At 44.7% G+C, this 20820-nt stretch overlaps 1 protein-coding gene and 1 non-coding gene across 2 annotated transcripts in view; both read right to left on the bottom strand.

Moving 5' to 3' along the window:
- Nucleotides 1–10666, bottom strand: part of HSD17B4 (hydroxysteroid 17-beta dehydrogenase 4) — an 84135-nt gene extending 73469 nt beyond the window's left edge. The window contains exons 1-2 of the mRNA XM_045999519.1: nt 10496–10666; nt 5029–5082 (exon numbers count right to left, since the gene is read on the bottom strand). Of these exons, the coding sequence (XP_045855475.1) occupies nt 5029–5082; nt 10496–10553 (112 nt within the window). The 5' untranslated portion in view covers nt 10554–10666. The remainder of the gene's footprint in view (nt 1–5028; nt 5083–10495) is intronic.
- TRNAT-UGU lies at nt 6154–6226 on the bottom strand. Its single transcript has one exon. It is a non-coding gene; the product is annotated as a tRNA-Thr (tRNA).
- Nucleotides 10667–20820: the final 10154 nt, after the last annotated feature.

The following is a 20820-nucleotide window of genomic DNA, read 5'->3' as shown; positions in this document are numbered from 1 at the left end:
CTATTGTTGATAATGCTGCTCTAAACATCAGGGTGCATGTACTCCTTCGAATATGTGTTTCTGTATTCTTTGGGTAAATACCTACTGATGCAATTGCTGGATGGTAGGGTAGCTCTATTTTCAGCTTGGTGAGGAACTGCCATATCTTTCCCCAGAGTGGCTACACCAGCTTCAGTGTGTATGTCTTTTTTTTTTTTTTAAAGATTTTATTTATTTACTTGACAGAAAGAGATCACAAGTAGGCAGAGAGGCAGGCAGAGAGAGAGAGGGAAGCAGGCTCCCTGCTGAGCCACCCAGGCGCCCCCAGTGTGTATGTCTTAAGTGATCCCTAAGCAAAGCACTGAGTTTACACTGGAGAGAATACATCAGTGCCTAAGGTAGACCCTTTTCTTTAAGAATCTAAAATAGAAACAAGTTATATATAAGGAGGCTAGGATGCAGGACGCCTGGGTGGCTCAGTGGGTTAAAGCCTCTGCCTTCGGCTCAGGTCATGATCCCAGGGTCCTGGGATCAAGTCCCGTATCGGGCTCTCTACTCCGCAGGGAGCCTGCTTCCTCCTCTCTCTCTGCCTCCCTCTCTGCCTACTTGTGATCTCTGTCTGTGAAATAAATAAATAAAATCTTAAAAAAAAAAAAAAAAAAAGGAGGCTAGGATGCCCTTGTGTGAGCAAGACCTCAGGCTCACTTTGACATATCCAGGTCCTAAGCAAAGGGCCTCACACACGTCAGGCAGTCCCTACCATTGGTGCAATTCTTTTCCCTTTACAAAGGCCATTAGTTTTGTTTTTGTTTTTTTAAGATTTTATTATTTATCCGACAGACAGAGAGACAGCAAGAGAGGGAACACAAGCAAGGGGAGTAGGAAAGGGAGAAGCAGGACCCCAGCCGAGCAGGGAGCCCCACACGGGGCTTAAGCCCAGGACCCCAGCACCACGACCAGAACTGTAGGCACAGCCCAACAGCTGAGCCACCCAAGCGCCCCAGGCCTTTAGTTTTTTTGTTTTTTTAAATTTTTTATTTTTTTAATAAACATATAATGTATTATTAGCCCCAGGGGTACGGGTCTGTGAATCGCCAGGTTTACACACTTCATAGCACTCACCATAGCACATACCCTCCCCAATGTCCATAACCCCAGCACCCTCTCCCAACCTCCTTCCCCCCAGCAACCCTCAGTTTGTTCTGTGAGATTAAGAGTCTCTTATGGTTTGTTTCCCTCCCGATCCCATCTTGTTTTATTTATTCTTTTCCTATCCTTCAAACCCCCCACGTTGCATCTCCACTTCCTCATATCAGGGAGATCATATGATAGTTGTCTTTCTCCAATTGACTTATTTTGCTAAGCATAATACCCTCTAGTTCCATCCACGTCTTCGCAAATGGCAAGATTTCATTTCTTTTGATGGCTGCATAGTATTCCATTGTGTATATATACCACATCTTCTTTATCTACTCATTTGTTGATGGACATCTAGGTTCTTTCCATAGTTTGGCTATTGCAGACATTGCTGCTATAAACATTCGGGTGCACGTGCCCCTTCGGATCACTACGTTTGTGTCTTTAGGGTAAATACCCAGTAGTGCAATTGCTGGGTCATAGGGTAGCTCTATTTTCAACTTTCTGAGGAACCTCCATGCTGTTTTCCAGCCTCCATTCCCACCAACAGAGTAGGAGGGTTCCCCTTTCTCTGCATCCTCACCAGCATCTGTCATTTCCTGACTTGTTAATTTTAGTCATTCTGACTGATGTGAAGTGGTATCTCATTGTGGTTTTGATTTGTAGTTCCCTGATGCCGAGTGATGTGGAGCATTTTTTCATGTGTCTGTTAGGTCTTTAGTTTTTGATGTCACTTAATCCCCACCATAATTCTCAAAGTTTGATAAGGTGGTTACTAACAGTACAAGAGATCACGTGGTTGGGCAGCATAGCCGGGACTGGAAGCCCAGCCTGACTTGGAAGGCAGTGTTTTTCCCACCACCGTTCCCCTTTCAGCTGTGAGGATCACACAGGGCTTGGAAACACGGACTCTGTTCTCAGGCCCTGGGAACCTAAGAGTCACCTTTACCAGCCACTGTGTAACAGCAGCACAGACAAGAAATCATGCCCATCTTAAAGGACTGTGATTTCAATGACCTGAAGGTGCTACTTCTCCAGTTCGAGAACTGAAAAGCTTCTGCCTTTCTAATGGTCAAGAGAGGTTCTACCTACTGGACCACTTGAGCCATCTTTCTGCTCATGCCCTCAAGAGAAAACTTAAGACTTGGAGTCCTGCCTATGGCTCACCTACTGAGAAAAGTCTAAAACAATTCCAGTGCCAACATTCACAGGCGTGTAAAACCATTTCCTGTAAGATGTAATTTACACAACACTGAACATCCCTTGTTGTAACTATCAGCCAAAGGCTGACCAGTTCTTATACCCAGACTGCAATCTCCCACAGTTCTTTCTATTATGGGATATAAAACACAGCAGTCATATTAACATGAAGTCAGAGAATATCTTCTGTGATGCTTGGCCAAGGGACTTCCCCTGGCCAATGAAACAGGAGTGGCAGTGGCATGCTAAGAAGAGACTTAGGAGCCACCATGGATCCACTGGTTTCCTCCCTCCGTCCCAAGAACAACAATGTCCCAGACAGAAGCTGCTCCTTTAGCTGGGATCCTGAAATTAGGAAGACACTGAGAGCAGAGACACAGTTGACTGGAGGCTAAAAGGTCACAAAAGCATGAAATAATTCTTTACTATTGTCAGACACTGAAATCTGTTTGTTAACCCAGCATAAGGTGATTTACATGAGAAACAAACTACTCTACTCTTTTGGTCTTACTTCTTAAGGAACTCTGAGCTAGTCATAAAATTAGGAGGAATCACTTTTTCATAGACAAGATACTCTGATGTCATACCCTCCCAGGTTTATTTATTCCTCTACTTTTTCTTACTCATGTAAAAAATACACTGGGCAGAACAAAAATTAACAAAGAAGAAACAGTAGTGTGTGTGATGCAAGCTGGAAGCAGGTATCTGAAAAGATAAAACTAGGGGGAAGCAGTGGCCAGGAAGGAACACAACTTGCAGCTGGTCTAGAAAGTTCACTGGTAGGTCACAGAAAAAAAGCAGTAGAAAAAAAATCCACCAAGACCTAAACCGTTTCAACAGAATGACTTTAACCAAACGAAATCTGGCTCTTCAGCCAAGTATGACAAATGATTTTGCAAGACACAGTACCTGTCCTGCTGGACTTCACCAGCACTTGCTGCAATGACATAATAAAGACATGCAAGACCTCTTTCTCTTTTTGTTAGAATTTTAAAACTCCTGTTCCGAATTTAATAAACTCAGCAGTAAGAGATCAATACAGGAAAACTGACCCACATGAACACACGATGCTGTAAAGTCTTTACAAAATACGTTTATAAACTAAGACTGTATCTTAATCCCACACAAAAAAAGGAATTTATTCGACCAATCTCAAAAGACACACCTGTCCCCTCCCCCACCCCCCCAAGAAGAGTCTATGTCAAACAACAAAAAAGGTCCAGTGAACAAAGCACCTTCTCTGCACAAGGAAATAGTCTAGGTCCTTTAGGAGATACAGAAGATAAAACAGAGTCCTTACCCGCACAGAACTGAGCAGAAAAAAAAAGGTAATTAAATCAAAAGTTATAGGGTAAAAATCTTAAGCAGCAGCAACAGAAATAAGAGAAAAAACAGGAACAACATGGGACCGTGGACCTCGACAATGAAGTATTTTGCGAAAATCTGGCAAAAGGGGCCTGAATGGAGCCCACGACCTCTGGCTAAATACCACAATACCAAAACTGGTGCTTGCCACAAGGAGCAGAGATATGCCTTTAAACAAGGAACATCCAAAGATTCTCTGTCCCTTACATAAAGATAAGCTACATATCCACCGGAGGGAGAAGAATATAATTAAATGTCCTGCTTGCGTGTTCTTTATCTAGAAAACCAGAGTGCCTGCTTACCCTTTTGTTATACATGTCTCCAAACACAAATTGGGGGAAATTTCTCTCTCTCTGTGCCTTAGTAAGAGGTAGAAAAACTGTCATTATTAAGCCCTTGTGGGCCAACAATTTTATCTCAACAAAGAGACTAGTAAATATTAGGCCCTACTGTCTGCTCTACCTACTATGTATCCTGCACTGAGCACTCGATCAATTACTGCCCACCAAGGCTTGGCGGCAGACAAATACACTCCCGCGTGCATACCACATCATGCCAGACCAAAACATTTAAATTATTAAAACCTCCCATCTTGGGATCCTTCAATGCAGCATCTTCCAACTGATGACCATAATAAAATTCATCCAACTGTCCCTTCAACGAAAACTTTAAAAATTTGTTGGTAAAAACTTCCCGAGGGGGGTGCCTGGGTGGCTCAGTGGGTTAAAGCCTCTGCCTTCGGCTCAGGTCATGATCCCAGGGTCCTGGGATCAAGCCCCACGCCGGGCTCTCTGCTCTGTGGGGAGCCTGCTTCCTCCTCTCTCTCTCTCTCTCTGCCTGCCTCTCCGCCTACTTGTGATCTCTGTCTGTCAAATAAATAAATAAAGTCTTTAAAAAAAAAAAAAGACTTCCCGAGGAAAATTTTGATGAAAGAGATTTAAAAAAAAAACAAAAAAAGAAAAAAGAAACATACTTTGGATTCCCTGACTCCAAACTTCTTATTTTTATAAATATATTTATACTTAAAGGGATTCATTTTGCATCACCCTTCTGTCTCAAAAAAATTACAGCTCACAGTTTACCAAATTCAAGAATTTCTTTCTATACAATGAATGGGTGACCACCTTATCAATTCTGTTCAGCTTCAGACTCTGCGGAACTAGTCTACTTTAAAAAAGTAAATTAGAAAGTCAGTCTCAAGGAGGAATACTTTTGCCAGCAGAAGAAATAATCAGGATGAAATCTGACCTTGACAAATGATTTCACATGAAGACATAGGTGACTGACTTGTGAAGACGGTACTTTCAATTCCAGCTACTCGTTAAAAAGAAAATTGTATCAACTTACCAACAACGGATGCTCCTCTTTCTGCAAAAGCCAGGGCATAGGCTCGGCCCAGTCCTTTAAAAAAAAAAAAAAAAAAAAAAGGCATCAAGAGAGTTGAACAAATGTTAGCAATTTGGGGGTCCATTCAAATCATCCCTTATTTTAAAGTAACTGGCGAGGGGCACCTGGGTGGCTCAGTGGGTTAAGCCTCTGCCCTTTGGTTCAGGTCATGATCTCAGGGTCCTGGGATCCAGCCCAGCATCTGGCTCTCTGCTCAGCGGGGAGCCTGCTTCCCCCTCACTCTCCGCCTGCCTCTCTGCCAACTTGTGATCTCTGTCAAATAATCTTTAAAGTAAGTGGCGAGCAATTAACTACATTATAATGATAGGACCTCTCCCCATCTAGCTCACCCTCTTCTACTTACAGAGGTCAGAAAGCTTAAAACTATTTTCCACCTATTCTGCCCACCATTCCTACCCCCCCCACCCCACTGCTAGGAGGCTCCAAAGTTCCACCATTAAAGGTATTTCCACCATTAAAGGTGGAAATTAGGCAAGTTAGCTTATGGTGACTTCTGGCTGTCAGAGGTGGAAATTAGGCAAGTTAGCTTATGGTGATGTCTGGCTAACCAGCAGCAGCTGGTTAAGGGGCTACTTTCTTAAACCTTCCCAGGTATTAAGAAACAGTGTGTGGGGGCGCCTGGGTGGCTCAGTGGGTTAAAGCCTCTGCCGTCGGCTCAGGTCATGATCCCAGAGTCCTGGGATCGAGCCCCACATCGGGCTTTCTGCTCTGCAGGGAGCCTGCTTCCTCTTCTCTCTCTGCCTGCCTCTCTGCTTAGCTGTGATTTCTCTCTGTCAAATAAATAAAATATTAAAAAAAAAAAAAAAAAGAGTGTGTGTAGTTCTTGATTGAGCTCCCTCTTGATCAAGCTCAAGCTGGCAGCTTCCACTCTTTAGATCATGGGTACCGTGTGGCTATTTGGACTGTAGCAGTTCCAACAGCAGCCCCTGAGGCAGGAATTCCCTACTGAACCAGTTCCGATGGTTCCACGAGTCATTCCAAGACAAAGTGTCAAACACCCAACTGCCTGTGGTAGTTTTGTTATTTTTTTAAATTTTTTAATTTTATTTTTTTAAGTAGACTCCATGCCCAACATGGGGCTTGAACTCATGACCCTGAGATTACAAGTCACGTGCTCCACCCACTGAGCCAGCCAGGCATCCCCCAAATACCTGTATTAAATCCTTTCCTGCTTCAAATATCTAGTGATTTCTATATCCTGTACCGAAACTTGACTACACAATTACCAAACACAAAAAAATATTTATTTCAGACTCAGAGGTACAAGGTGTAAATTTGTTATCCAAAATATATACATATACTTAAATAGGTTTTAGAGGCACAGAGTATCTCAGGATAAATATATATGAAATGGCAATTATGAAGTGACCTCTGGGAAACAGAACTGTGTAACTAACAACCAAGGGTGGAAGGCTTACTTCTATAGTATTTAAATCATTTTAACATATATATACATCTTTTTCATTTAAATCACCTGATAAATTTAATTAGTAGCTTAAATTTAATTTAAATTGATAAAGCAGCATACAAATAACAAATTAAGATTGCTAAAAGTATCAGGCTCTTCTAAAAAGAACCCAAAAATATATAGTTTTCCAAAATACAAATATAAAGTTTTCCAAAACTGAAAGATATCACCAAATAATTTATTTTAGAAGTTAATTCACTTTGAATGGGTAAGAGAGACGCTAAAGGTAGGCTGTGTTAAGTGTCTGCCTTGGGCTCAGGTTATGATCCTGGAGTCCTGGGATCAAGTCCCCGTATCTGGCTCCCTGCTCAGCAGGGAGCCTGCTTCTTCCTCTGCCTGCTGCTCCCCTTGCTTGTGCGTGCTCTTTCTCCCTCTAAGTAAATAAATAAATCTTAAAAATAAAAAAATTAAAAAGGAAGGTCTTCAGCCAATACACGTAACTCAAATCCTCTCATATCTTTTCAGATCAAGGCTGAAGCATGTGTTCTAAACATTGTGTTTTTAAGGAAATCAAAGGCTTATGACCAGAAGATCATGGAATGCAAAATTAATGGTAACACAGTAGAAAATCATTGGATGAAAGGAATGGGATGAGTCGCTGGTAGAGAGAGTGACCTAATTTAATAAGAAAATTGTCTCAACTTAAAATCAAGTTATATAGTTCTCTCAAAAGATCATGTAAATCATGTTCCTTTATCATCAAGGCCGTATAAACTATACACAAATCTGCATATAAGGTGAAAAGTGACAGTCTCCTTTCTTTTCCCTCCAACCCCACTAACTCATTAACAGATTAGGAAGGACCCTTGCATGTTTTAATAGTGTTTATATAAACATTATTTAATACTTTATGTCCATTTGTCTGCCTGTCCAATTAAACTAGAACATCCTTGATGGCTGAGACTGAATATGTCACGCTTTTGTATTTCCCACACCACCCAGCACAGCTTCAGAGTCAAAGGCACAAAAAGTTAAATACAAGAGCCTCCATTTCGTCATAATCTCTTAATTCCCTCACATCTTCTTAATTCTTAATTCTCTTCTCATCCACACCTAAATTCACTGCCAATCACTCTTCTTCATTTCTCTCTTTTTTTATTTGACCTTAATTTCTTTAACACTGTCAAATCTCAGTTGACTCTTAACTCAAACTGCTCATTTAGGGTTAGGTAGTTTACACTCCTAAGTTAACAACAAAGCCCCTGAAAATAGCTCCCTAGACTATTTCCCTTTCCAGCTTTACTCAGAATCTCCAGCTACTCACACACTTCTCACTAGTTCCAGATGCAACACCTGTGTTCTCAAAACCATCTGAAATTCAAAATGACTGGACTTCCTTCCTTCTTCTATGGCCCAAATCCTCAACTTTCAACAATTACATTCCCAACAACCACTTCGGTCGATCAATAAATGGCTATTATATCCTGTTATTCCCGTTATACCACCAACCACGGCAAAATACTGCAGTTGAAGTACTGTGCTTGGCTTGATAAGCACAGAGAATTGTGTGGACAATTCTATAACTCTCCTTCCAGGCCTCCCAATAAACTAATCTATATTTCAAGCTAAACAACAGCACCTGAATAGTGCAGACATATATACATTTTAAGATTTTATTTACTGACTTGAGAGACAGAGCTCAAGCAGGGTGAGCAGCAGAGGGAGAGAGAGAAGTAGGCTCCCTGCTAAGCAGGGAGTCTGACTCAATCCCAGGACCCTGGTATCATATCCAAATCCAAAGGCTGACACCCAGGTACCCTGATAAATTTCTCTTATCTGCAGAATAGGAGGGGTTGGAGTCAGACTAATTCTCACACCAGGCCCTGCAGGCATCCATGGACACCCTCCTGGGATGTTCAGCACTGACTCAGTTATATGAGTATGAATCTCTAAATGAGAAACCCAAGACCTCAAGGACAAGTCTCCGGGTTAGGAATGCAATTTGATCTCTGTCTCCATTTTTCAATGATGACCTAGGACAGTCTCAACTTCACTACAAAATTATGTAGTTCTAAACAATTATGTAGTTCTAAACATCCCTCAGATCAGCAAGAGTTGGTGACCATACCATAATCCAGGCAAGGGAAAGTCTGCAGGGCTCTATAAACAGGAGGTACTAAGTCCATTATTGTCTACTCACAACTCATTAATGATTCACAAAATCAGTTTAGGAGGTTGCAATGTGCATTTACTTAGTGAAATGGAAAATTTTAGAGGGTACTTCATTTACCATGTATCATGTCATGAATGGTGTGTATGGGTGTCCTGGGTCATGGTGCAAAAGGTATTTCAAACTGCAAATCACTCACTATTTAAACAGGCTTAGAACACTGAATGCATCACTTAATTATTTCCATCAAAGGCAAAGTGTAAACAAAATGCTCTCCAGGGGGGCACCTGGGTGGCTCAGTAGGTTAAAGCCTCTGCCTTTCGGGTTGGGAGTCCCACGTCCAGCTCTCTGCTCCGTGGGGAGCCTGCTTCCTCCTCTCTCTCTGCCTGCCTCTCTGCCTAGTTGTGATTTCTCTCTGTCAAATAAAAATAGAAAAAAAAAAAAAAAATGCTCCCCAGGGGCACCTTAGGTAACTCAGTTGGTTAAGCAAAGAACTCCTGATCTCAGCTCAGGTCTCAATCTCAAGGTCATCAGCTCAAGCCCAGCCCGGGGCTCCAAGCTGGGCACGGAGCCTACTTAAAGAAAGAAAAAAGAAAAGAAGAGAAAAGAAAAGAAAGAAGAAAGAAAGAAAGAAAGAAAGGTGGTTTTCCAAAAACATATGATCATTTTAGGATGAATATAGCTATGGGTATAAAATTCTTGGCCACCAATTAATACTAAAAGCATCTTGGGAATGGGGGCATTAGAATCTATCAACAAAGATGTAAAGATACAAATGGATTAACTGACAATTCCACTGTTGTGACTTTTAATACACTATTTAAATTAATTACATATTAGGTCTATTCTAGATATAAGGTACAAGCCGTGGGAATCAAAGGCAAAGAAGGTCAAGATCCCAACACCTGTGGGATGAGAGAGGTCACCCGCTGGTGGGAAATAGCATAAAACCACAGGGCAGAGCACCACCATGGGTATGAGCGGGTTTTCCTCTTTTTTTTCCTTTTTTTTTTTTTTTTTTCCTCCTTCAAGAACAGGGTTTTTTCACCTAACAAATCTCCATTCTGATCTGGCCCACTCCAGAAATATGTCCCTCCCCAGTTTCTATTGTTCCTATCCCACGCCCACCCTAACACCTGCCTGACTCCCGCAGGCATTCTGAGTTTACAACTCGCACCAAGAGTCCCGCCAGTCCGCTACAGTGTTTGGCTCGATAAGCATACAAACTCCAACGAGAAGACTCTCCTCAGACACCCCCTCTAAAGAAGAAGGGCTTAGAACCATCTGAAAGAGGAAGAGAAACACTGCACAGCTGACTTTTCAAAGGCAAGAGGCTGCCATCCCTCCTCCTCTGGGGGTGACTCCTGTCGCGCCCGGCTTTTCCACAGCCTTCCGAGGACTCGACAAGAGGCCTAAGACAGGCAAGAAGAGAGGCGACCGAGCAACAGTGAGAACTTTCATCGAGTCCTGACAACCGCAGCGCAGCCCGGCCTCTCTCTTGCAAGGCCCGGGGGCCTTGGGAAGCTGCACGGGGCTCTGTGACTGGGGGTTTCTGGACTCGACGCCGGCCAGGCCCACCTCTCCCTCCTCGGCAGAGTCGGCACCTCGAGAACGGCCGTTACCCGTCCTCCCACCCGGCCCACCGGTCCCCTGGCTGGTTCTTCACGCCGCCTTCATTCCCCCCCCCAAACCCACCCGCCGCCCCAACACCGTCCGCAGCCCCGTCGCCGGGACTGCGGCTGCGGCTGCGCGTGGAGCCCGGGACAAGAAGGGGGGCTCCGGGCACGAAGGCTAGGCGGGCGTCCGCTCTCGGGCTTTCGCGTGCTCACCTCCCCCCGCGCCGGTGACCAGTACCACCCGCCTGTCGAAACGCAGCATCGAGGTCATGAGTCCAGCCTACTGCGACACAGACACACAAGCCGAATCGCTGCAGCTACCCCTGCCAGATGCCGAGGAAAGATGGAATGGAAAGGGACGGATGGGAGTGACTTGAGGGCTTCGGGGAAGGAAAAGGACGCACTTCCAAGTGCGCCTGCGCGGGAATCCCTTGGAACTCTGGGAAATGTAGTCCAGTGGGAAATTTAGTTCAGGGGCTATTAGAGCCTTTTCAAGAGGTTTGACTTCAAAGGGCCACTTTCGTTGTTAGAAGTAATGGGATCCTCAAGGACCTGTAAATGGCTGACAGGGCACCAGATGTACATCCATTCTCCTATCATTTTGTCATTCATTCAACAAGTGTTTTCTGGACTTAGGCGCTGGCCTAGAGAAATAGGACGCAGCCCTTATCTTTAAATAACTTTCAGGCACAGACCCGAAGGAAAAAAAGGCACCCTTTACCAATGAGTAAAGATTTGTTAGAATGTAACCCCTGAATCTCGCGCATGAAAATCATGCAAGAACTGTTAAAAACAGAGTCGTGAACCCTCACACTGACCTCCCAGTAGAATCGCTGGGGACCAAAAAAAAAAAGGCTTTTAACAAGTGCTTCTAAATGAGCTTTGCTTTTGAATATTGAGAAAAGTCATATGTTGTATTTCATTCATTTAACAATTATTAAGCATCTATGGGTGGTAGGAACAAGTTCCCAGATGAATAAGTTCCTCCAGAGCTATGCAAAGTTATTGAAGGTAAACCTTTCACAGCAATGCAGCATGATTGAACATATGATAAATCTGCACAGGTCTGTTAATAGTGATGTGGAGAACAAAGGGAAAAGAAATGTAGAAAAATTATATCTCCTTACAACTTGCAGCCCACTTATAAATACTGGAGGCAGGCTGAGTGACCTTGCTCAAGGAACTCAGCTGCTTTAGTGTTAGTACTTGGCTAGGGGCAATTGCACTGCAGGGTATTAACCCAAATGTTACAAAAATGCACATTGGAAGGAGTGTATACACCCTGATGTTTATAGCAGCATTCTCAACAATAGCCAAACTATGGAAAGAGCCCAAATACCCAAATACACACACACACACACACACACACACACACACACACACACACACACGAATAGGACTCAGTCACAAAAAGAATGAAATCTTGCCATTCGCAATGATGTGAATGTAGCTAGAGTATATTAAGCTAAGTGAAATAAGTCAGAGAAAGACAAATACCACAGGATTTCACTCATACGTGAAATTTAGCGTAAATTATTCATACGTGAAATTTAAATTAAAGAGAGAGAGGGAAACAAATCTTGAGAGACTCTTAACTGTAAAGAACAAACTGAGGGTAGATGGTGGGAGGTGGGTGGGGGGTGCATTAGAGGGGTAATGGGTATTAAGGAGGGCACTTGGTAGGAAGAACACTGGTGTTGTATGTAGATGATACGCCACTGAACTCTACTCCTGAAACCAATATTAAACTGTGTGTCAACTAACTAGAATTTAAGTTTAAAAATTAAAAATATAAATACAAAGATAAAAATACTTGGCTAGAGGCACAAAGCAACCTTAGCTTGACATTAGCCCAACCTCCAGAATCCTGTTAGTCTTCATTAACATGCAAAAATCCCTTTGGAAACTTCCTTTATCTATACCCCCATCCTCAAAATATGTGTTAGCAATCATCCTTCCAATATATTGCCCACTTATGTACATCTGAAAGGTGTCACGAACCTTATCTTAACAAGAGCTAGCCCCTCGAGGTCCTGGAAGCCTTGATTCCAAATTCCTCAGAGACTTACCTTATCCGTCACCCCACTAAGTAAAAAGTGTATAATCAGTCACTCTTCACAATCCCAAGGCAGCTCTTTCTGCCCATGGGTCCTGTCCCCATTGTAGAGGCCACTTTTAGGCCAACAGTCTTGAGTGATAGAATGCAGAAAGGGCCATAGCAACCATCAGACTGAATACGGACAGGCCTCTCAGGAGACCCATCTCAAAAATATCCACAAGCCCTAACTAACCAATAGGCTACTTACAACTAGGCACAGTTTCCAAAACAGGGAAGATCCCGAAGGTTGCTGAACCTCCTCATCTTCCTCCTTTAAAAAAATGGCGCCCACCCACTACCTCCTTGAAGACAGCCACTCCCTTGCGGTGTATTCAATAAATTTCTATTGCCTTTGTTCTGCCTCAGGTGAATACAGCAGACCACTAGCCTCCACCAGATCAGTAAGCCCCACATTTGGGGGCCCCCATCTGATTGAGAGACACCCCACTTTGGCACAACTGTGCTCTAAGAAAACCACCTTTTTGCACTGAAAACATGTCAAGAATTCTTTCTTGATCGTTTGCTCCAGGACCCTACACCCAAAACATCACATCAATAGTACCAAAATAAAGGGCCCCTAGCCCCACTGGGAACAGAGGAAAATGTCCAAAGGCGATGAAAACACAGAGAACCTTAAGAAATGAGCTCTGCAAATAAAGAGCATTACAGGCAATGCAAACACAAGCTAGATGGGGCTGAATGGTGGGGGGAGGGGTAAAGCTGCAGAAATAACCACCCAGATGGTGTTTAGATGTTTTAATTGAGTACTTCAAGTGGTTTAAAGCAAGATGACTCGAGGCTGCACATTAACATCTCGGAAAGTTCACGGTGCGCTGTTATTTGTGGTTTTTTGTTTTGTTTCATTTTAAGACCTCAAAACAAAATTTAATTAGTTTTGCATTAATGTGACATGTTTGACTAGTTATGATGGGAGAGATAAATAGGAATCAGCATCTTATTCTGACTGGACCTTCCACTTTCTGTTTTGTTTTGTTTGGTTTTTTTTTTTTTAATCTTTTTTATTAACATGTAACGTATTATTTGCCCCAGGGGTACAGGTCTGTGAATCGTCAGGTTTACACACTTCACAGCACTCACCACAGCACATACCTTCCCCAGTGTCCATAACCCAACCACCCTCTCCCCCCTCTGCACTGTTACTGAGGATCCATCACAAGTGAACAAGGCAAGCAAAAACCTAATGGGAAAAATTATGGAGCCTCCAGTAAGGCAGAGGAAAAATAGGAGAGGGAAAATCCAGAGATATTTTAGGAAATGGAGTCAGGTTTTTGTGATTAATTGAATGTGAATGTGAAGCAGGAATCACGGAAATAAGTAATAACCCCCTAACTGTGACTTGAGAATCTAGGTTCTGGTGGGTCATTCATCAAAATAAGGAATAGTGGGAGAAGAGCGGCTTTGGAAGGGAGCACAACTTGGGGCCATCTGCCTTTGGGAAACTTAGTGACGCTGTGGCTGGAGCTGTGAACAGACAGCTGTAGTTCTAGAGCACCGACTTTCCTGGCCCAGGCAGAGTATGAGAGGTTTCTCTGGAACTCCAGCCTACACCTCCAAAGAGCAGTCCTTTCTTTCACAGAAAGCTCACCTCTAAACCAGAGCCTTGATCTCTTAGACATTTGTCCAAGACGTGTGACGCTGGACCCCTGAATTCTGGTGTTCACTGAAACCCTGGAAGGCCAGCCACAAGGGCACTGGACCCAAAGACTAAAAACAAACAAACAAACAAAAACAAAACAGATGTTGGGGCGCCTGGGTGGCTCAGTGGGTTAAGCTAAGTAAGCCTCTGCCCTTGGCTCAGGTCATGATCTCAGGTTCCTGGGATCCAGCCCCGCATGGGGCTCTCTGCTCAGCAGGAAGCCTGCTTCCCCCTTCTCTTTCTGCCTGCCTCTGCCTATTTGTGATCTCTCTCTCGGTCAAATACATAAAATCTTAAAAAACAAAACAAAAAACCCAGCCGTTAAGGGGGGGTGAGGGGTTGCTTCCAGCGCTGTGACCTGAACTTCGCCCCGTCCCCGGGCCGCCTCCAACCAATGGGGACGAGGCGCCTGGAGGCGGATCTCACTTCTGAGTCCCCGGAGGGGGGCGCCTGGGTGGCTCAGTGGTTAAAGCCGCTGCCTTAGGCTCAGGTCATGATCTCAGGGTCCGGGGATCGAGTCCCCCATCGGGCTCTCTGCTCAGCAGCAAGCCTGCTTCCCTCTCTCTCTGCCTGCCTCTCTGCCTACTTGTGATCTCTGTCAAATAAGTAAATTAAAAAAAAAAAAAAATCTGAGTCCCCGGAGGGCTCTGCTGCAGCCCCTCCTTCTGCTCTCCCCTGAGCCTCCTCCTGACTTAGACGCTCACCTGGGACCAGAACTACATCAAACTTCTATGCTTACTGGTCACGGGGAAATCCTGGCCTTCATCCGCAGGCATTTCGAGTCCAGGCTCCGATCAAAATGTGAAGGGGAGCCTGGAGCTCAACCAAATGGGACTCCTTAGGTTCAAGTCTGAGCCTGTGTGAGAACTCAGCAAATACGGGTCTCCACGTCCCTGCTCCCTACTCACGAAGGATGGAATTAGGGCGACTGAGCACAGCCCAAATTCCTCATACACTATCCCACAGGGAGGCCTAAGGAGAGGTGCCCAGATCCCAATGGCTGGACATCTTTTCTCTCTTGTGTTGGAATCTCTCTGGTGTAATGCAATAACCCTGTTCTTTTGTTTCAAAACAAAACAAAACAAAAAAGTACAAGGCAAAAAACAAAGGCTAGGTTCATGATTCCTACTTTTAGAAATCCAAGTGCAAAATCAACCCAGTTGTCACTGAGGAGGTAGGGCTTTCAACCTAGGACTTGTAACAGGAGAGAGAAGGAAGGGTTTCTCAGCCACTGCTGGGGAGCCAGTCCAACAAGTCCAAGTCCAAGACTCACAACCCGTGCTCACTTGTCCCAGACCAGGGACAACAGGCATGGGGCTTGAATAAATGCTAGTGCTTGGTACAGTGAGTCCCCAAATAAATATGTCCTGAATATGGGAGGTGGTACAGATTTAGGATCTAAGTCTTGGAAGTAGAGCAAGGTGTATAACTTAATACACTGCAATAGTGATGCTAAATTAAGCATAGATTATTCTCTAGTTTTAATAATCTAGGCACAGATTATTCTCAAGTCTAGGACTTGCTCTCAAGTCCTCATTCTTAGGGGAAGGGAGGCAAAAAGGGACATTTAAACTTGCCAGTTAATGACAACGTGGTCTGTTTTGGGGAAATGCAATCTTTCAAGGTTTCTCCCTCCTCCTTCTTGCCTAAATGTCACCTTGACATAGAGGAAAGGTTTGGCAGAGGAAGGTGTGGACCCTAAAGCCATATTGTCCTCTGCTTTCCATGTAGCTACTGATAAAGGGCATGGGCTTAGATATTCCTGGAAGCTGCTGGGTGTTCTTTCTCACTCTGAACTATTTTAGCAACTTCTATGTAAGTCTAGATTTATAAACATGTATAGACAAATAAAAAATGATTCAAATAGAATTTTAAAGCAAAATAAAAATATATATGTATTTATCTCTTCCATGCCAGCCAGGACCCAAAAGAGACAAGAGTAAGACCTTCGGTTCCCCCATCCTATAAACCAAGGTCATTGCCATTCTGCCACAGTTAGTTACCCTCTGCTGATTCAAGGTCACTTGCACTGGCAGTGACTTCTCAGAGTCAGAATTACCCATTTCATGACCTCATTTCTTCAAGCTCAGGCCCAGGATGGGAACAAGGGGGTCCTGGGTCCCTGAAGAACCCAGACTAAGCACACCCCCCATCAGCTACCTTCCTCCTCTTTTTCCATCCTCTTCCCAGTAAGAATTCTACTTCATCTTTCCTGCCACTCAGGAAACTCTTAAGTTTGTCCTCTTTGCTCCCACCAAATTTCTCTTTTCTAAAGGAGACACTGAGCTTTATGGCTTATTCCTACTGGTATATGGAAGTGGGGGGAGCACACAGGGATATAATAGGGAAGTAAAAGGGGGTTCTTTTTGCTGTCAGACTGAAGCCACTTCCTGTTGGAGAATACCTTTTTTTTTTTTAATTAAAGATTTTACTTATTTATTTGACAGAGAGAGAAAGCACAAGCAGGGGGAGCAAGCTGAGGTAGAAGCAGGCTCCCCACTGAACAGGGAGCCTGAGGACTCGATCCCAAGACCCTGGGATCATGACCTGAGTCGAAGGTAGCTGCTTAACCAACTGGGCCACCCAGATGTCCCAACCTATTGGAGAATACCTCTAGCAGCAATGAATAAGATGACATATCTAGGCCCTCTTTCATATGGCCCCACTTAATATGTACCCCCTAAAGAAGGAGGAATGGCTAACCTGATTGATTGGCCAAGGAGACATACACTAAACCACATTTACTAGTGGGTGAGGATATCAGGCTCTAAAGGCAGCAACCACGCCCCATATTTCTCTCACTTCCTGCACCCACACAGAGGGTTTCCTTCTGCTTCCTCTCATCTATCACATGGATCGGCAAGCCAGGCAAGACTGCTTCTCAGCAGGTCAGAGGCTCAGCTCTCTCCTTCCTGTCCTTTCTTTCCCAATATGGCACCTTGGTCTCCACGATCTCCTGAGCCACAGAGTGGCCAACCTAGACTGCCTGGCAGTAGGCATGAAGACAAACAACACTTTTTCATAATCTGTTTTCTTTTCTTATTTCCTGTGAGCATATACCTTTTCTAACCCTGCATTTGCAGAGCTCAGGGTGTGAAATAGAGAGAGGTCCACGTTGAACCCCAAATATACTAGGGCCCAGTGTGGCAAAAGATAAGAATCACCATCCAGAACTAAAAGATGACAAGGAATGATGAAAACTTCAGTATTCCCCGTGGCTGGTTTGAGATTGTACCAGTGCAGGCTGATTTAACACAGTTGGAGACCACAGTAGCTGAGTTTACTAAGAAAAGACATCCTTTGGGAATCAACACAGGCTTTCCAGGAACTCAGACCGCCTAAGTCAGAATCAAGTCTTGGATGGAGATAGACAGTTTTTTTCTGAGTCATGAGGAGCTCTCTCTCTCTCAGGAGCTCCCCAGAGCAGCTGTCCTTTGTGTGGACTTCAGGCCCATTGCTAGTTGCAGGAGTGGAGCCCTCACACCTGGCATTTTCTCAAGCTTGGCTTAGTCAGTAGAAATCAAATGGATTTTTTGTTAATTATTTTCTCCTTTATCTTGTTTTTTACCCTTGGGTAAATGACCCAAGGGTCATCTTGGATCTTGGACTTGATGCAGTATGAAGGGATTTTAAGGAAAGAAAGATGAATGCTTCTTTGGGAGTAGGAAAGTTTATGTGAGCGTGCCTTTCCTGGACCACCATCTTGGTGGTGGCAGTGGGGTACAAAGCAGCCAAAGAAAGCCAGGGTCTGTGGAAGAACAGCTAACCCCTTTCCAGAACGTCTTCCCCGTTGCGTTCAGGCTCATAGACCCTGGCTAACTTGCCCAGTGTGACTGGTAAACTGACAAGCTCAAACAAGAAGCTTTTCTCTTTTCTCCAATCCCCAGATAATCCTAAATCAACAGGCTGGCGACTGTAATATGGGTCTGGAATTGTGCTGGGATCTGGAAATGTTATTTCTGCCTGTGATAACTGCTGTTGGTATTTTTATAAATACCGTGGGAGTGTGGCTGCTGCTACCCTGACCTTTTGTATCCCGTGCTCTTTTGGAAGAGTAAGACTCATGAGTGAAGGGCAATTGGCTCAGTACTACTCTGCAGTCTTGGAGGAGTTACAGCTATTCTGGGGTGAGATGCATAAGCCACGGGGAAAGCCCCCTAGTGGTAGCTAGACTAGGAAAGTTAAAAGCGTGGGGTTGGGCAGGGCAGGGCTGGCTGGGTCGCTCAGCGGGTTAAGCATCTGCCTTTGGCTCAAGTCATGATACCAGGGTCCTGGGATCAGATCCCACATCCAGCTCCCCGCTGAGTGAGGAGTCTGCTTTTCCCTCTGCCTGCCAATCCGCTCCCCACCACACACCATCCCTGCCCCTGTTGTAGCTCTGTTGCTCAAACAGGGTAATGGGATTCGGGAGGGGTCTGAAGCAGAGAAAGGAGGGAGGTATGGATTTAGAGAGCGTATATCTATCAAAGGCTTGTGAAGAGTTGAGTTTGGAGCTGTATCTTGAACAGTGAGATAAACCTGTCAGACAAGGATTGGGACCGAGGTTTCAGAACAGAAGAAATAGCACCTCCAGAGCCTTGTCAGGGGAAACACCTTCGCACCTCCTGGAACAGTGAGGGGGTCAGAGATGGACAAGGACCAGATTGTGTCTAGTCCCGTAAGCCACAGTTGGGAGTATAGATTTTATTCTAAGTATAATGGGAAACCCCAAAAGCAGGAAAGTGGAATGCTCTGATGTACAAACTCCATTCTAAGTATACAAATGCACAGAGGAGGGGCGCCTGGGTGGCTCAGTGGTTTAAGCTGCTGCCTTCGGCTCAGGTCGTGATCCCGGTGTCCTGGGATCGAGTCCCACATCGGGTTCCTTGCTGGGCAGGGAGCCTGCTTCTCCCTCTTCCTCTGCCTGCCACTCTGTCTGCCTGTGTTCTCTCTCTCTCTCTCTCTGACAAATAAATAAATAAAATCTTTAAAAAAAAAAATGCACAGAGGAGCACCTGGTGGCTCAGTGGGTTAAAGCCTCTGCCTTTGGCTCAGGTCTTGATCTCAGGGTTCTGGGATCAAGCCGTGCATCGGGCTCTCTGCTCCTCGGGAAGCCTGCTTTCTCCTCTCTCTCTCTCTGCCTGCCTCTCTGCCTACTTGTGATCTCTCTCTGTCAAATAAATAAATAAAATCTTTTTAAAATAAATAAATAAATAAAGCCTCTGCCTTCAGCTCAGGTCATGATCTCAGGGTCCTAGGAATGAGCCCCGCATCGGGCTCTTTGCTCAGTGGGAGGCCTGCTTCCTCCTCTCTCTCTCTCTCTCTCTCTTTCTCTCTCTGCCTGCCTCTCTGCCTACTTGTGATCTCTGTCAAATAAATAAATAAAATCTTTAAAAAAAGAAAAAAATGCCATTTCAACCTGTACCCTAAAGTGAGCTGATTACCTACCAAAGAACTCTGACCACCCATGAAATTAGCCTGAGATCAGAATTACACATGTCTGGATCTCTACAGGAGCAGAAGACACCAGTGGCAGGTAAAGCAGAGTGGGAACATCGGATTGATATTGGAAGATAAACAAAAGGGGGAGGAAGCCACCAGAGGTGACCGATTGGAAAGTAATACCCCAATACGAGAGTGCCCTGCATCTGGGGACCAGCATTAGCTTGGAGTCTGGTTGAAAGCACTCAAAAAACAAAAAGAGCAAAGGATCGTGGGGGAAATAGTGGGAATCGGGGCGGTTAGGGACAGGGACCTAAGTCCCTGGACCCAGGACAGACTCCCCTGGTGCTGAGCCAGAGAGAGTGCGGCGGAGAAATCAGGTCTCCGTCCCTGAGCCGCCTGTGCGCCTGACCCGCCTGCGCGCCCCAGAACGAGTGGGGTCCGGCTCCCGTGAGGGGCTGGGAGCCTGGCCAGACGGCAATCCTAAAACGCGCGCATCCCACACCCTCCCTTGGGAGAGGTGCTCATAGGTGCTAGCCTGGAGCTCTGGCATTCGGAAAAAACAGACATTCCCAGCCAGGGACAGCGGGAAAATCTCAGTGCGCGATCTCTGCTCGGAACCTCTCTGGTGGTCTGGAGCTGCCTAGACAGCCACCGCTGCCCTGGTTTTGGGTACAACGAGGAGCTCCTGCATCGCCAGGGACAGTAACTCAGAACCGACTCTGCCAGCAGCTCTCAGAGCATTCTGCGGCTTCTCTCTGAGAGGGAGGTCGGGGTGCAGTTTGATCTCCTCTAAAACTCCAAAAACCATCAAAAGCTGGCAAGGCGAGAGAAAACAGATGAAAGAACATAAAAACCCCCAGAGAACAAAAGGCTGAAAAAAACAGTTTCCTCAGAGTTCACCCCCTTGAGGGGGGCGGGAGGACCTAACTCAGGGAACATCATTGTCTGAAAACCTACGTGGCAGGCCCCTCCCCCAGAAAACCAACCAGGAAGGAAGGAAAAAAAAAAAAAAAAAAAAGAAGATGACAAGAGAACAACCACCAATACTTCATAAATACAACTTTTATTTTTAACTCTTTACCAATATTCTGGTTCTTTTTTAATTTTTATTTTCTACTATACATATAGAGTTAAACTTCAAGGTAATCCCCTTTCCCCAATCAATGCTACCCCTATAGGCAAACCAGTTTCTAATCCCCCTGTAACTTAGGAAAGTTGAGTCCCTTAACAAAAACATCAAGATACATCCAGGAAGAATCAAAATAACCTTCCTCACCCACACTGAGAATTTATAACCACTCTCCCATCTTTTCCTTCTGCCAGTGTTTCTGTGAATTTGTATTTGTCCTGATAATATAT

This window comes from Meles meles, chromosome 3, assembly GCF_922984935.1.
Source record: "Meles meles chromosome 3, mMelMel3.1 paternal haplotype, whole genome shotgun sequence".
NCBI classification, from domain to species: domain Eukaryota; kingdom Metazoa; phylum Chordata; class Mammalia; order Carnivora; family Mustelidae; genus Meles; species Meles meles.
This window is presented reverse-complemented; position numbering and strand designations above follow the sequence as displayed.